General features: G+C 43.2%; 1 protein-coding gene across 2 annotated transcripts; it reads left to right on the forward strand.

Moving 5' to 3' along the window:
* Positions 1–15,962: 15,962 nt before the first annotated feature.
* LOC139761414 (uncharacterized) lies at positions 15,963–17,547 on the forward strand. 2 transcript variants are annotated; one of them, XM_071685572.1, is made up of 3 exons: positions 15,963–16,041; positions 16,895–17,228; positions 17,472–17,547. In XM_071685572.1, exons 1-2 carry the CDS (start codon positions 16,027–16,029, stop codon positions 17,210–17,212), a joined length of 333 nt encoding a protein of 110 aa, XP_071541673.1. In that variant the 5' UTR covers positions 15,963–16,026; the 3' UTR covers positions 17,213–17,228; positions 17,472–17,547. The 2 variants fall into 2 exon arrangements, with proteins under 2 accessions (XP_071541673.1, XP_071541674.1); XM_071685573.1 differs by having other exon boundaries at positions 16,895–17,219.

Below are 17,547 nucleotides of genomic sequence, written 5' to 3' on the forward strand. Positions count from 1 at the left end.
ACATACTGTACTTCAAGGTAAACCCCATAGATAACATACTGTACCTTCAAGGTAAACCCCCAGAGATAACATACTGTACTTCAAGGTAACCCCCAGAGATAAATACTGTACCTTCAAGGTAAACCCCAGAGATAACATACTGTACCTTCAAGGTTAAACCCCAGAGATAACATACTGTACCCAGGTCTGTCTGTGTTCAATGATAACTGTTTTCATCATGGTTACTTTGCCTCGTTGATGAAGCACAGCTTCGCCTCCAACCAACCAATTCGTCTGTATATAAATAAGGGAAGACCATTATAATATGCTGGTTCTCTGACCACGACATATATACATATATATTCACATGGGATCTTGATGGATGTATTGATTAAGGTTGAAGAGCAATACTCTAGTGACCGGAGGCCATGTGTCCATCCATGTCCCCCTCGCTAGATCGACAGACGGGGACCAGCAGTGCCGGACCAGAGCCAAGACGAGAGCCAGCAGTGCCAGGACGGGGCCTAGACTGGGGCCAGCAGTGCCGGACCAGAGCCAAGACAAGAGACAGCAGTGCCAGGACGGGGCCTAGACTGGGGCCAGCAGTGCCAGACCAGAGCCAAGACAAGAGACAGCAGTGCCAGGACGGGGCCTAGACTGGGGCCAGCAGTGCCGGACCAGAGCCAAGACAAGAGACAGCAGTGCCAGGACGGGGCCTAGACTGGGACCAGCAGTGCCAGACCAGAGCCAAGACGAGAGCCAGCAGTGCCAGGACGGGGCCTAGACTGGGGCCAGCAGTGCCAGACCAGGGCCAAGACGAGAGCCAGCAGTGCCAGGAGATGACCCAGACTGGGACCAGCAGTGCCAGGACGGGGCCTAGACTGGGACCAGCAGTGCCGGACCAGAGCCAAGACGAGAGCCAGCAGTGCCAGGACGGGGCCTAGACTGGGACCAGCAGTGCCTGGACGGGACCCAGACGAGAGCCAGCAGTGCCTGGACGGGACCCAGATGAGAGCCAGCAGTGCCAGGAGATGACCCACACGGGGTGACATCAACAACACAGAAACATGTCCTGGACCAGTCGATCAAGTTCGGGATCTTAACTACACTTTACACAGACGCGCCAGTAAGGTCATTCATACTCTAATGTATGGTTCATGTATGACAGGGGGGGGGGGGGGGGGGGGATATTCCCTCTATTGTTGACGGGTCATTAACTCTCAAAACGAAATACAAAATGTAGGACTTTTCTCTCACCTTCAGCTTAAGACATCCCATCATACACAATGTTTTTCGTCTCATATTATCATAGAACAATTTTCAGAAACTGGATTTCCACATTGTACTTGATTCATTTACATATGTAGCTATATAGTAGTTACCCTTATATATGTTAATGCACAGCATCCACTGGTTAATGTACAGCATCCCTGGTTAATGTACAGCATCCCTGGTTAATGTACAGCACTCCCTGGTTAATGCACAGTATTACATATTCAAGTACACACTCCCACCCACTCACACACACACACACACACACCACACACACACACACACACACAACACACACACACACAACACACACACACACACACACCACACACACACACACCACACACACACACACAACACACACACACACACACACTCGTAAATGCTATGTTGAGTTAAGAGTTCAAAAGGAAAGTGAGGCCAGTTCTGGTCATGGGTAATTGGGATGTTGGAGGGGAACCATCACACGTCATCGGCTCAAATCTCACCTGACCTCATCTCTGTATCTATATATAAACGAACATGTCGTCAGCGTTGATGACACTACGTTATACTGAAAACGTAATGCATCGTTATCAACTGTGTGTGTGTGTGTGTGTGTGTGTGTGTGCGTGTGTGTGTGTGTGTGTGTGTATGTGTGTGTGTGTGTGTGTGTGTGTGGTGTGTGTGTGTGTGTGTGTGTGGGTGTGTGTGGGTGGGTGGGTGTGTGTGTGGGTGTGTGTGTGTGTGTGTGTGTGTGTGTGTGTGTGGGTGGGTGGGTGTGTGTGTGTGTGTGTGTGTGTGTGTGTGTGTGTGTGTGTGTGTTGGTAAAACTTTCCATCTTCGTCAGTATGTGAGTTCATAAGTCCCACTTTCAAGTCTGTGATTCACACAATGTCATCTCAATAGACACTGCTTCTAAGTAGATATTACCATACCTCATTATGAAGAGTGAATTAAATGAGTTTAATTGCAGGAAACAAAGGCAATTTTGACATTCTTAAATGGAGTTTAGAACTATATTTGCGATCATTATGTGTCTTTCATGTTATGTCATCTGTTGGGAAGAATGTATGAGAGAGAGACTGATGCTCGAAGAAGAAATAGCTCTCTCTCTCTCTCTCTCTCTCTCTCTCTCTCTCTCTCTCTCTCTCTCTCTCTCTCTCTCTCTCTCTCTCTCTCTCTCCTACTGTTGCGCCTTCAGTAGACCCTATGGCAGGGAAGCAGGTGACCTTGTCTGTAAAGAGAGTCATTAAGTCATTAGATCATTAATTATTATCAGAAGTTTAAGTACTTCATCTGAATATCATTCATTCTCATCTTCATCCCTGGGGCGATATGCAAATTCATGCAAATCAGGCAATTACAGCAGTTACTGCATTCTGTAAGCCTGTGAGTTGTCGACATTTTTCAGTCATGTGATGACATGTGAGTTCTAACTCATTAATCAATTAGAAATCTAATTTCTAACTGATAATTAGATGTGTTAGATGAGTTTTCTATTTTCCCAAGACTGGGACGATGTTGGAGATCTTGTTAATTAGGCAATTATAATGGTAACTGTAATATGCAAATTGGTCGTTTGAAGTGTGATATCAAAAGCATTTTTTCAGTCATAAGGAATATGTTTTAAAGCTAACTTAAGGACATTTGACTCTGTGGTGTCTTAAGCATCATATTCAGCGACCAAAAAAATAAAACTCAACCCAGATTCTAATTCTAAATCTTTCTCGTTTTTTTCTTTTATTTTTCTCATTCTTTTAAAGGAAATCAACCCTTCTGTTTTGCCTGAGTATCATGGAGAAAGAATGGTTTCGAATGAGAGAATGAGAGAGAGAGAGAATGAGAGAGAGAGAGAGAGAGAGAGAGAGAGAGAGAGAGAGAGAGAGAGAGAGAGAGAGAGAGAGAGAGAGAGGAGAAAAATGAGACAGAGAGAGAATGAGAGAGAATGAGAGAGAGAGAGACAGAGAGAGAGAGAGAGAGAGAGAGAGAGAGAGAGAGAGAGAGAGAGAGAGAGAGAGAGAGAGAGAGAGAGAGAGAGAGAGAGAGAGAGAGAGAGAGAGAGAGAGAGAGAGAGGGGGGGGGGAGGGGAGAAAAAATGAGACAGAGAGAATGAGAGAGAGAGAGAGAGAGAGAGAGAGAGAGAGAGAGAGAGAGAGAGAGAGAGAGAGAGAGAGAGAGAGAGAGAGAGAGAGAGAGAGAGAGAGAGAGAGAGAGAGAGAGAGAGAGAGAGAGAGAGAGAGAATAAACCACTATGAGACACCGGCTCGCCCCAGTTCTCCAAGGTTTCCTGTTTCCTCCAAGAGCTGTGCTGATATACACTTCACTTTACCCTGGACGAAGTAGACAAACTTTCACCACCTTCTCAACCCCTGAGACACCATTCTCATAACTCAAAATCATGACTCCTAGATTCACTCATTCTGAGCCGCATGGAAAAAGAAAAAGAAAACGAAGAAAAAAATGACATTTTCAGTTAGATATTAGTAGTGTTGACCATAAGACAACGCAAGACAGTCATCGCTATATTATTTTTTTTTCTATATAGGTCATCCAATATTGAGCTCAGAGTTGCCACATGTTTTCTCGACGCCAGCAACTCCATCATGCTCCACAAATCAGTAGTTTGGACCTTCAAGGTAAACCCCCAGAGATAACGTAGACTGTACCTTCAAGGTAAACCTCCAGAGATAACTTATACTGTACCTTCAAGGTAGACCCCCAGAGATAACATACTGTACCTTCAAGGTAAACCCCCAGAGATAACATACTGTACCTTCAAGGTAACCCCCAGAGATAACATACTGTACCTTCAAGGTAACCCCCAGAGATAACATACTGTACCTTCAAGGTAAACCCCCAGAGATAACATACTGTACCTTCAAGGTAGACCCCCAGAGATAACATACTGTACCTTCAAGGTAAACCCCCAGAGATAACATACTGTACCTTCAAGGTAAACCCCAGACATAACTTATACTGTACCTTCAAGGTAAACCCCAGAGATAACATACTGTACCTTCAAGGTAAACCCCAGAGATAACATACTGTACCTTCAAGGTAAACCCCAGAGATAACATACTGTACCTTCAAGGTAACCCCCAGAGATAACATACTGTACCTTCAAGGTAAACCCCCAGAGATAACATACTGTACCTTCAAGGTAAACCCCCAGAGATAACATACTGTACCTTCAAGGTAAACCCCCAGAGATAACATACTGTACCTTCAAGGTAAACCCCAGAGATAACATACTGTACCTTCAAGGTAACCCCCAGAGATAACATACTGTACCTTCAAGGTAAACCCCAGAGATAACATACTGTACCTTCAAGGTAACCCCCAGAGATAACATACTGTACCTTCAAGGTAAACCCCAGAGATAACATACTGTACCTTCAAGGTAAACCCCAGAGATAACATACTGTACCCAGGTCTGTCTGTGTTCAATGATAACTGTTTTCATCATGGTTACTTTGCCTCGTTGATGAAGCACAGCTTCGCCTCCAACCAACCAATTCGTCTGTATATAAATAAGGGAAGACCATTATAATATGCTGGTTCTCTGACCACGACATATATACATATATATTCACATGGGATCTTGATGGATGTATTGATTAAGGTTGAAGAGCAATACTCTAGTGACCGGAGGCCATGTGTCATCCATGTCCCCCTCGCTAGATGCGACAGACGGGGACCAGCAGTGCCGGACCAGAGCCAAGACGAGAGCCAGCAGTGCCAGGACGGGGCCTAGACTGGGGCCAGCAGTGCCGGACCAGAGCCAAGACAAGAGACAGCAGTGCCAGGACGGGGCCTAGACTGGGGCCAGCAGTGCCAGACCAGAGCCAAGACAAGAGACAGCAGTGCCAGGACGGGGCCTAGACTGGGGCCAGCAGTGCCGGACCAGAGCCAAGACAAGAGACAGCAGTGCCAGGACGGGGCCTAGACTGGGACCAGCAGTGCCAGACCAGAGCCAAGACGAGAGCCAGCAGTGCCAGGACGGGGCCTAGACTGGGGCCAGCAGTGCCAGACCAGGGCCAAGACGAGAGCCAGCAGTGCCAGGAGATGACCCAGACTGGGACCAGCAGTGCCAGGACGGGGCCTAGACTGGGACCAGCAGTGCCAGACCAGGGCCAAGACGAGAGCCAGCAGTGCCAGGACGGGACCCAAACTGGGACCAGCAGTGCCTGGACGGGACCCAGACGAGAGCCAGCAGTGCCTGGACGGGACCCAGATGAGAGCCAGCAGTGCCAGGAGATGACCCACACGGGGTGACATCAACAACACAGAAACATGTCCTGGACCAGTCGATCAAGTCTCGGGATCTTAACTACACATTACACAGACACGCCATTACAGGTCATACATCCTCTAATGTATTGGTCATGTATGACAGATATTCCCTCTATTGTTGACGGGTCATTAACTCTCAAAACGAAATACAAAATGTAGGACTTTTCTCTCACCTTCAGCTTAAGACATCCCATCATACACAATGGTTTTTCGTCTCATATTATCATAGAACAATTTTCAGAAACTGGATTTCCACATTGTACTTGATCTCCTTTACATATGTAGCTATATAGTAGTTACCCTTATATATGTTAATGCACAGCATCCACTGGTTAATGTACAGCATCCCTGGTTAATGTACAGCATCCCCTGGTTAATGTACAGCACTCCCTGGTTAATGCACAGTATTACATATTCAAGTACACACTCCCACCCACTCACACACACACACACACACACACACACACACAAGGTAAACATCTTTGTATCATTCTCAGTTTCAGTGATCCATCATCCAGTCTTCTATAAACCAACTATTGACCACCTGAATAAGAATGAAACACATTAGCTCACACAGATGGTCTCCTCCTCCCTGTATCACACTGTACATGGCTCACAGATGGTCTCCTCCTCCCCCTGTATCACACTGTACATGGCTCACACAGATGGTCTCCTCCTCCCTGTATCACACTGTACATGACTCACACAGATGGTCTCTTCCTCCCTGTATCACACTGTACATGGCTCACACAGATGGTCTCTTCCTCCCTGTGTCACACTGTACATGGCTCACACAGATGGTTTCCTCCTCCCTGTATCACACTGTACATGACTCACACAGATGGTCTCTTCCTCCCTGTATCACACTGTACATGGCTCACACAGATGGTCTCCTCCTCCCTGTATCACACTGTACATGACTCACACAGATGGTCTCTTCCTCCCTGTATCACACTGTACATGGCTCACACAGATGGTTTCCTCCTCCGTGTGTTACACTGTACATGACTCACACAGATGGTCTCTTCCTCCCTGTATCACACTGTACATGGCTCAAACAGATGGTCTCCTCCTCCCTGTGTCACACTGTACATGACTCACACTGACCTTAATCAAGGCTATCACGTACCACAGTTTTCTCCTAAGTCTCAAAGCCCCTTGAAGAGCGAAGGTCGCCTCAACCTGTTTTAGACGAGGTGTTCATGCCTGTAATTATGGTGGCGGACGTCGAGGTGCTGTGAAGTGGTCGTCCAGTTACTGGGTATATAAGAAGGCTCCAAGACCTGTGGTGGACAGCATACTCAACTGTGACTGTCTAGCAGTAGGACACACTCGCAGGTCTTCGTCATCATCATGTTCTCCAAGACTGTAAGTTGGAACACTTGTGGCCACGGGTGGTGGTGGTTGAGGCACAGCTGGTGTTGCTGGTGTGTTGAGACCTCACTGCTGCACCAGCTGGGTGTGTGCTGCTGTGTTGTGGACCTCCAGCTGGGTTTGCTGCTGTGTTGAGACCCACAGCTGGGTCTGCTACTGTGTTGAGACCCACAGCTGGGTCTGCTACTGTGTTGAGACCCCCAGCTGGGTCTGCTGCTGTGTTGTGGACCCACAGCTGGGTCTGCTACTGTGTTGAGACCCCCAGCTGGGTCTGCTGCTGTGTTGTGGACCCACAGCTGGGTCTGCTACTGTGTTGAGACCCACATCTGGGTCTGCTACTGTGTTGAGACCCCCAGCTGGGTCTGCTGCTGTGTTGTGGACTCACAGCTGGGTCTGCTACTGTGTTGAGACCCACATCTGGGTCTGCTACTGTGTTGAGACTCACAGCTGGGTCTGCTACTGTGTTGAGACCCACAGCTGGGTCTACTCACACAACAGAGCCTAAAGTTCAGACACATCTTTCTTGTGTACATGGTTTATTGACGCTCATCTTCACAAACATCTGACAAGAAGAGAATATTTGCTGATTCCTTCGCTAATCTTCCTTTTAACATAATATTTATGTAATGGTCAGTGTCACTGGGGCAGTTTTGAACACCGCTTAACAATAGACATTAATGTATATCATCCCTGTCATATCTTTCATTAATATTCAAGTTATTCCATAAAGCTCCTTGAAGAGAAGGCTAGAAATCATACATTGTGTATTTCTCTTCTTTAATAGAGTTAATCATCAATATACATGTAATTAAGACTATTGACCCCACACATCACTATGTTATTCTAGGTCACTAATCAGTTGTATACATGGTTATAATTGTCTAACAACTGTTGTAACATTCCTATGGCTAATCTTTCCGACCACAATATGTACAACAACAGTTGACCTCAGCTGATGTGTTGTGACCTGGTTATAATGAAGCTGGCAATACACACAAGTGTTGTGTTCTGTTGGTGGAGATGTTGGAGGAAGGAGGTGATGATGGAGATGGCAGGTGTCTTACAGATGTCTCTTGTCTTGCAGGTGTTGGTGCTGGTGCTGGTGATGGTGTCTACCATCTTACACGTTGCCCTAGCAAGCCCAGAGGCTGAGCCTAGCTATGGCTTTAGCAGCTATGGTGGCTATGGTGGCTATGGAGGCTACAGAGGTGGTTACTACGGCGGGTACGGTGGCTACGGCTACGGAGGAAGGGGCTATGGTGGATATGGCTACGGAGGAAGGGGATATGGTGGATATGGCTATGGTGGATATTATGGCCGCTGAGGTCATGGTGGATCAGCTGACATGTGTTACTGTAAGTCAGGCAACACATACGTAGTCTTCATTCTCCTTTCTCCTGAAAGTCTTTTGTTTATACCATTTTCTTTAAACAAGATTATTTGGAAGAATAGGATCTGTAAACAGCCTTTTGTTATCTGTAAACAAGATTATTTGGAAGCATATGATCTGTAAACAGCCTTTCTTATCTGTAAACAATTAGACACACTCAGGGATAAACAAGAGACCTTATGAGCATAGACAGATAGAGAACCAGATCACCTTTACTGGGGAAGAATAGAAGTTAGAGATATAGAATCAAGTTTACGATCATCTCTTTTTTTGAAGGTTTGAAGGTGTTGTTAAGTCACTTACCCAATATATATTTTCTCTTCAAGTTTTGCCAAGAAAAACTTCGCTGATTGGATCACTTACAACACAGAGGTGTGTGATCCTAGAGTCTAGTGACCTGGTCTTTGACCTGATTCATGATGGATTGTTAGGTCAGAGGCCACACCATCTTACCCAAGGGTCGTGAGGTCGTGTTCAAGGGGTCGTTAAGTCGTGCCCAAGTAGTTAGGAAGACAAACCTTGATGATGTCATTTCCAGGGCAATTATCTCAACACATGACAGTTTATCTTTAAGAAAATCATATCTTTTTTTCTTCCTGTAGATTTCACTGCAGTGTCACTGTTGTGATGGTGGGGATTTATATAATGATATGGAGCATTTCACTGCTCTCGTAGGTACAGGTCATAGAGGCGATATTCATACTTGTTTCATTCTTTTACAGGGCCATATTGGAGCTGATGTCATTGTTTCTATCTGAATCTTAATACACTATCAATAAATGAGACAAGATAGAAACCAAAAATATTTTTTAGTTATCCTATTTATTAAAGAAAATAAATAATGTTACCAAGATATGAGATGTTGCATAATCTATCATTAGTGAGTTATTGATGATATATGCACAATATCAATCAGTCAATCAATGATTGGAGATGATATATATATATATATATATATATATATATATATATATATATATATATATATATATATATATATATATATATATATATATATATATATATATATATATATATATATTGGAAAGGATCACAATTTTGCGCGTGATCAAGATATTCCTATGAGTCCACGGGGAAAATGAAACACGAAAAGTTCCCAAGTGCACTTTCGTGTAATAGTCACATCATCAGGGGAGACACAAGAGAGAAATATAACAGTCAGTTGATATACATCGAAGAGACGAAGCTGTATACGTTACAGGCAAAGCTACAGGTGAAATTACAGTTACAGGTCTACAAATCTACTTTTTCAATAAATCAGACATTTTTATGAATGAATGATGAAAATATATATACCATAGCTTTGGCTCGATTCCATTTACTTCTTATTTTTTTGTATTATATCTTATTCCTTGACCGTCTGTCATAAATGACATGACAGACGATCATCCATGGCCAAAGATAAGGTCGTGAAAGCTAATGACACCATCTGAGGTAACCCAACACACAAGATCGAACCCAGTTACTTGGGGGTAAGTCGGGGGCCATTAAGTTGACCCATTCCACCACGGTGGCACCACACACACCTGACACACACACACCTGACCCTGTGACATGCTGTAACCCTGCTGCTCACTTTCTGAGTGGATTAGCCAGTTACCAAAGCCAGATATAGGACAAGAGACAGGTTTAACCCTATCCACACACGAGTGGGTCGTCGTGTTTGGCAAAGTTTTCTTTCATAAATATTGATTATATGAGAATAACAATAGAAAAAATATATTTATTCATCTCCAACTACTAGAATTCTTTATCTTAAAAATCCCAAATTTTGTGTACAAGTTATTAGATTATAATTTCTTTTAGCAATTCATGAAAAGAATATATATATATATATATATATATATATATATATATATATATATATATATATATATATATATATATATATATATATATATATATATATATATATGTATATATGGACATAAATTTACATCCAACAATTTATCAAATATTACTCAAAATAAGAAAACATTGATTTTGGTTCGAATATTATATATATCTTATGATATATCTAAATTCTTTTAATTCAAAGTAACTACGGGTTCAACACCACAGACTGCGTGATAAACTTTAAGAGCATCGAATTACATTACATTGCATTATGTTACATTACGGGTCAAATTACATTACATTGCATTATGTTACATTACAGGTCAAATTACATTACATTGCATTATGTTACATTACGGGTCAAATTACATTACATTGCATTATGTTACATTACGGGTCAAATTACATTACATTGCATTATGTTACATTACGGGTCAAATTACATTACATTGCATTATGTTACATTACAGGTCAAATTACATTACATTGCATTATGTTACATTACGGGTCAAATTACATTACATTATATCACATTGTGGGTCAACTTTTACTGATTACATTTGACCCGTGAAAGGAAACTGGCGAAAGTTACAGTGATTGTGGAATTACTTTGTTTTGGGTCATAGTTAGTTGGCTTTGAAACTGGTGGAGCTAGTATGTATATCAGAGCATGAGTTACAGTGTAAATGACTGGGTTATATATATATATATATATATATATATATATATATATATATATATATATATATATATATATATATATATATATATTGTCTTTTTAGAGCCAGTAACTGTAATTTCAGCTGTAACTTTAGTTGTAACATCTATTGATGACTACGCTACGTCTATTGACTGATAACATACCTATTACAATGCTCGCTGATAACAAAACTTGCAATAATTCTGTAATTAATTCCACTAATGAGGAATTGGTTTATGGTTTAATCTACTTTAATGTTCTATCATCAGCCCTCATAATTGGTTTATGTGTACATATATATATATATATATATATATATATATATATATATATATATATATATATATATATATATATATATATATATATATATATATATATATATATACTTTGTGTGTGTGTGTGTGTGTGTGTGTGTGTGTGTGTGTGTGTATAAAGGCATATTCTTTATTCCTTGATGAACAGGATAACTAAAAGATATATACTTATTCTGTCTCATTTATTGATAGTGTATTAAGATTCAGATAGAAACAATGACATCAGCTCCAATATGGCCCTGTAAAAGAATGAAACAAGTATGAATATCGCCTCTATGACCTGTACCTACGAGAGCAGTGAAATGCTCCATATCATTATATAAATCCCCACCATCACAACAGTGACACTGCAGTGAAATCTACAGGAAGAAAAAAAGATATGATTTTCTTAAAGATAAACTGTCATGTGTTGAGATAATTGCCCTGGAAATGACATCATCAAGGTTTGTCTTCCTAACTACTTGGGCACGACTTAACGACCCCTTGAACACGACCTCACGACCCTTGGGTAAGATGGTGTGGCCTCTGACCTAACACTCCATCATGAATCAGGTCAAAGACCAGGTCACTAGACTCTAGGATCACACACCTCTGTGTTGTAAGTGATCCAATCAGCGAAGTTTTTCTTGGTAAAACTTGAAGAGAAAATATATATTGGGTAAGTGACTTAACAACACCTTCAAACCTTCAAAAAAAGAGATGATAGAAAACTTGATTCTATATTTCTAACTTCTATTCTTCCCCAGTAAAGGTGATCTGGTTCTCTATCTGTCTATGCTCATAAAGTCTCTTGTTTATCCCTGAGTGTGTCTTATTGTTTACAGATAACAAAAGGCTGTTTACAGATCATATTCTTCCAAATAATCTTGTTTACAGATAACAAAAGGCTGTTTACAGATCATATTCTTCCAAATAATCTTGTTTAAAGAAAATGGTATAAACTTAAGACTTTCAGGAGAAAGGAGAATGAAGACTATATATGTGTTGCCTGACTTACAGTAACACATGTCAGCTGATCCACCATGACCTCAGCGGCCATAATATCCACCATAGCCATATCCACCATATCCCCTTCCTCCGTAGCCATATCCACCATAGCCCCTTCCTCCGTAGCCGTAGCCACCGTACCCGCCGTAGTAACCACCCCTGTAGCCTCCATAGCCACCATAGCCACCATAGCTGCTAAAGCCATAGCTAGGCTCAGCCTCTGGGCTTGCTAGGGCAACGTGTAAGATGGTAGACACCATCACCAGCACCATCACCAACACCTGCAAGACAAGAGACATCTGTAAGACACCTGCCATCTCCATCATCACCTCCTTCCTCCAACATCTCCACCAACAGAACACAACACTTGTGTGTATTGCCAGCTTCATTATAACCAGGTCACAACACATCAGCTGAGGTCAACTGTTGTTGTACATATTGTGGTCGGAAAGATTAGCCATAGGAATGTTACAACAGTTGTTAGACAATTATAACCATGTATACAACTGATTAGTGACCTAGAATAACATAGTGATGTGTGGGGTCAATAGTCTTAATTACATGTATATTGATGATTAACTCTATTAAAGATGAGAAATACACAATGTATGATTTCTAGCCTTCTCTTCAAGGAGCTTTATGGAATAACTTGAATATTAATGAAAGATATGACAGGGATGATATACATTAATGTCTATTGTTAAACTGTGTTCAAAACTGCCCCAGTGACACTGACCATTACATAAATATTATGTTAAAAGGAAGATTAGCGAAGGAATCAGCAAATATTCTCTTCTTGTCAGATGTTTGTGAAGATGAGCGTCAATAAACCATGTACACAAGAAAGATGTGTCTGAACTTTAGGCTCTGTTGTGTGAGTAGACCCAGCTGTGGGTCTCAACACAGTAGCAGACCCAGCTGTGAGTCTCAACACAGTAGCAGACCCAGACTGTGGGTCTCAACACAGTAGCAGACCCAGCTGTGGGTCTCAACACAGTAGCAGACCCAGATGTGGGTCCACAACACAGTAGCAGACCTAGCTGTGGGGTCTCAACACAGCAGCACACACCCAGTTGGTGCAGCAGTGAGGTCTCAACACACCAGCAACACCAGCTGTGCCTCAACCACCACCACCCGTGGCCACAAGTGTTCCAACTTACAGTCTTGGAGAACATGATGATGACGAAGACCTGCGAGTGTGTCCTACTGCTAGACAGTCACAGTTGAGTATGCTGTCCACCACAGGTCTTGGAGCCTTCTTATATACCCAGTAACTGGACGACCACTTCACAGCACCTGGACGTCCGCCACCATAATTACAGGCATGAACACCTCGTCTAAAACAGGTTGAGGCGACCTTCGCTCTTCAAGGGGCTTTGAGACTTAGGAGAAAACTGTGGTACGTGATAGCCTTGATTAAGGTCAGTGTGAGTCATGTACAGTGTGACACACGGAGGAGGAGACCATCTGTGTGAGCCATGTACAGTGTGATACAGGGAGGAGGAGACCATCTGTGTGAGCCATGTACAGTGTGATACAGGGGTAGGAGGAGACCATCTGTGTGAGCCATGTACAGTGTGATACAGGGGAAGGAGGAGACCATCTGTGTGAGTCATGTACAGTGTGACACACGGAGGAGGAGACTATCTGTGTGAGCCATGTACAGTGTGATACAGGGGAAGGAGGAGACCATCTGTGTGAGTCATGTACAGTGTGATACAGGGGAAGGAGGAGACCATCTGTGTGAGCTAATGTGTTTCATTCTTTTTCAGGTGGTCAATAGTTGATTTATAGAAAACTGGATGATGGATCACTGAAACTGAGAGTGATCCAAAGATGTTTACCTTGTGTGTGTGTGTGTGTGTGTGTGTGTGTGTGTGTGTGTGTGTGTGTGTGGCTGGGTTGGTGAGTGGGTGGGAGTGTGTACTTGAAAATGTAATACTGTGCATTAACCAGGGGAGTACTGTACATTAACCAGGGAGTGCTGTACATTAACCAGGGGATGCTGTACATTAACCAGTGGATGCTGTACATTAACATATATAAGGGTAACTACTATATAGCTACATATGTAGCGGAGATCAGGTACAATGTGGAAATCCAATTTCTGAAAAATGTTCTATGATAATATGAGACGAAAAACCATTGTGTATGATGGGATGTCTTAAGCTAAAGGCGAGAGAAAAGTCCTACATTTTGTATTTCGTTTTGAGAGTTAATGACCCGTCAACAAGAGGGGGAATATCTGTCATACATGACCAATACATTAGAGGATGTATGACCTGTAATGGCGGGTCTGTGTAATGTGTAGTTAAGATCCCAAGACTTGATCGACTGGTCCAGGACATGTTTCTATGTTGTTGATGTCACCCCGTGTGGGTCATCTCCTGGCACTGCTGGCTCTCATCTGGGTCCCGTCCTGGCACTGCTGGCCCCAGTCTAGGCCCCGTCCTGGCACTGCTGTCTCTCGTCTTGGCTCTGGTCCGGCACTGCTGGTCCCCGTCTGTCGCATCTAGCGAGGGGGACATGGATGACACATGGCCTCCGGTCACTAGAGTATTGCTCTTCAACCTTAATCAATACATCCATCAAGATCCCATGTGAATATATATATATATATGTCGTGGTCAGAGAACCAGCACATTATAATGGTCTTCCCTTATTTATATACAGACGAATTGGTTGGTTGGAGGCGAAGCTGTGCTTCATCAGCGAGGCAAAGTAACCATGATGAAAACAGTTATCATTGAACACAGACAGACCTGGGTACAGTATTATCTCTGGGGTTTACCTTGAAGGTACAGTGTAAGTTATCTCTGGGGTTTACCTTGAAGGTACAGTGTGTGTTATCTCTGGGGTTTACCTTGAAGGTACAGTATGTTATCTCTGGGGTTTACCTTGAAGGTACAGTATGTTATCTCTGGGGGTTTACCTTGAAGGTACAGTGTAAGTTATCTCTGGGGGTTTACCTTGAAGGTACAGTCTACGTTATCTCTGGGGGTTTACCTTGAAGGTCCAAACTACTGATTTGTGGAGCATGATGGAGTTGCTGGTGTCGAGAAAACATGTGGTAACTCTGAGCTCAATATTGGATGACCTATATAGAAAAAAAAATAATATAGCGATGACTGTCTTGCGTTGTCTTATGGTCAACACTACTAATATCTAACTCAAAATATCATTTTTTTCTTCGTTTTCTTTTTCTTTTTCCATGCGGCTCAGAATGAGTGAATCTAGGAGTCATGATTTTGAGTGATGAGAACGGTGTCTCAGGGGTTGAGAAGGTGGTGAAAGTTTGTCTACTTCGTCCAGGGTAAAGTGAAGTGTATATCAGCACAGCTCTTGGAGGAAACAGGAAACCTTGGAGAACTGGGGCGAGCCGGTGTCTCATAGTGGTTTATTTTCCCTCTAAGGGAAACAATTTGGTGTCCATGATCTCTCTGGCCAAACTGGTGAATTGGGCGGTTCATTCTAAACTTGAATATTCAAATTTGGGTGAAAAACGTCTCTGTGTATAGGAGAATTATGGCATGATCCTTTCTCTTCTTTTTTTTTTGAGATCTAATATGGGTAGTTTAGGTGAGACTTGAGCCGATGACGTGTGATGGTTCCCCTCCAACATCCCAGTTATCCATGACCAAAACTGGCCTCACTTTCCTTTTGAACTCTTAATTTAACATAGCATTTAATCCCGAGTGTGTGTGTGAGTGTGTGTGAGTGTGACAGGTCGAACTCAGGGCATGGATCAAGATTCTTTCAGGGAGTCTCTGTGAGTGAGGATGGGTATATAAGAAGGCTCCAAGACCTGTGGTGGAGAACATACTCAACTGTGACTGTCTAGCAGTAGGACACACTCGCAGGTCTTCGTCATCATCATGTTCTCCAAGACTGTAAGTTGGAACACTTGTGGCCACGGGTGGTGGTTGAGGCACAGCTGGTGATGATGCTGCTGTTGCTGCACCAGCTGGTTCTGCTGCTGTGTTATGGACCTCCAGCTGGGTCTGCTACAATGTTAAGACCCCCAGCTGGGTCTGCTACTATGCTAAGACCCTCAGCTGGGTCTGCTACCATGCTAAGACCCCCAGCTGGGTCTGCTACTATGCTAAGACCCCCAGCTGGGTCTGATGTTGTGCTAATACCATTTAGAAAACTAGATCCACACGTTCGAGCATCACAATCTGTTTATTTACATTTCCTGTAGCACGAGACGGAAGATCACATTACGAACATTAAAATGGCTCGAAGTTCCGGCACCTTAGAATGACATAACCCACATGCAGGCAATGTAAACACACACAGGGCTCGATTGTACCCATTCTCTACGACGGTAGAAAATGGAGGCAGCTTTCCCTCTCTCTTTCTCTCTCTCTTTCTCTCTCTCTCTCTCTGGGGAGACTGAAGCGAAGTGGTGGGTAAACCCGGCCTGGTTAGGTTAGGTGGGAGAATCCCGTTGTAGGAAGACATTTGGCCAGCATCACCTTGACTTACAGGTGTTAGCATTGGCCAGGATCTTACAGGTGTTAGCAGAGGCCAAGATCTTACAGGTGTTAGCAGTGGATAGGATCTTACATGTGTCTTATCTTACAGGTGTTGGTTGTGGCCGGGATCTTACAGGTGTTAGCAGTGGATAGGATCTTACAGGTGTCTTATCTTACAGGTGTTGGTGGTGGCCGGGATCTTACAGGTGTCTTATCTTACAGGTGTTGATGGTGGCCGGGATCTTACAGGTGTCTTATCTTACAGGTGGTGATGGTGCTGGTGTTGGTGATGGCATGTGCACTAAGGGCGTCCCTGGCCGACCCTGAAGCCGACCCTTCAGGGCGGAGTTACAGCGTCAGTCGTCTTGGCTATGGTGGATATGGTGGTGGTTATGGTGGATATGGAGGTGGCTATGGCGGTGGATATCGCGTTGGCTATGGTGGTGGAGACGGTGGATATGGCTACGGAGGCGGACGTGGAGGATATGGTGGTGGATATAGCAGGTATGGTGGCTATGGGGGCGGCTACGGTGGATATGGAGGTGGCTATGGTGGCTATGGCTATGGTGGATATGGCCGCTAAGGACATGGTGAGTCGGGTGAGTCATTTATATAGACTCGTGATAATGAGTCACATATTATCATAATGCTTCTCTTGTGTGTCTGTGTCTTCGTAACTTTAATCTTGATGATAAAGGTATAATTAATGCCATATCGACCTTTATCATACGTAAGGAAACACACCAGATTATATTGAGTGACATGTATGATTTATCTTCAGCTGATGATAAGGATGATAAAGATAATTAGTGATAATGAGATTTTATTTATTCTCTTTACAGGAGTCGTACTGGAAGGGGGACCTTCTGTCTCCTCTTTAACTTCGTAATTTATTCTGAATAAATCATACAAACTGTT

Source organism: Panulirus ornatus, chromosome 40 (assembly GCF_036320965.1).
Source record: "Panulirus ornatus isolate Po-2019 chromosome 40, ASM3632096v1, whole genome shotgun sequence".
NCBI classification, from domain to species: domain Eukaryota; kingdom Metazoa; phylum Arthropoda; class Malacostraca; order Decapoda; family Palinuridae; genus Panulirus; species Panulirus ornatus.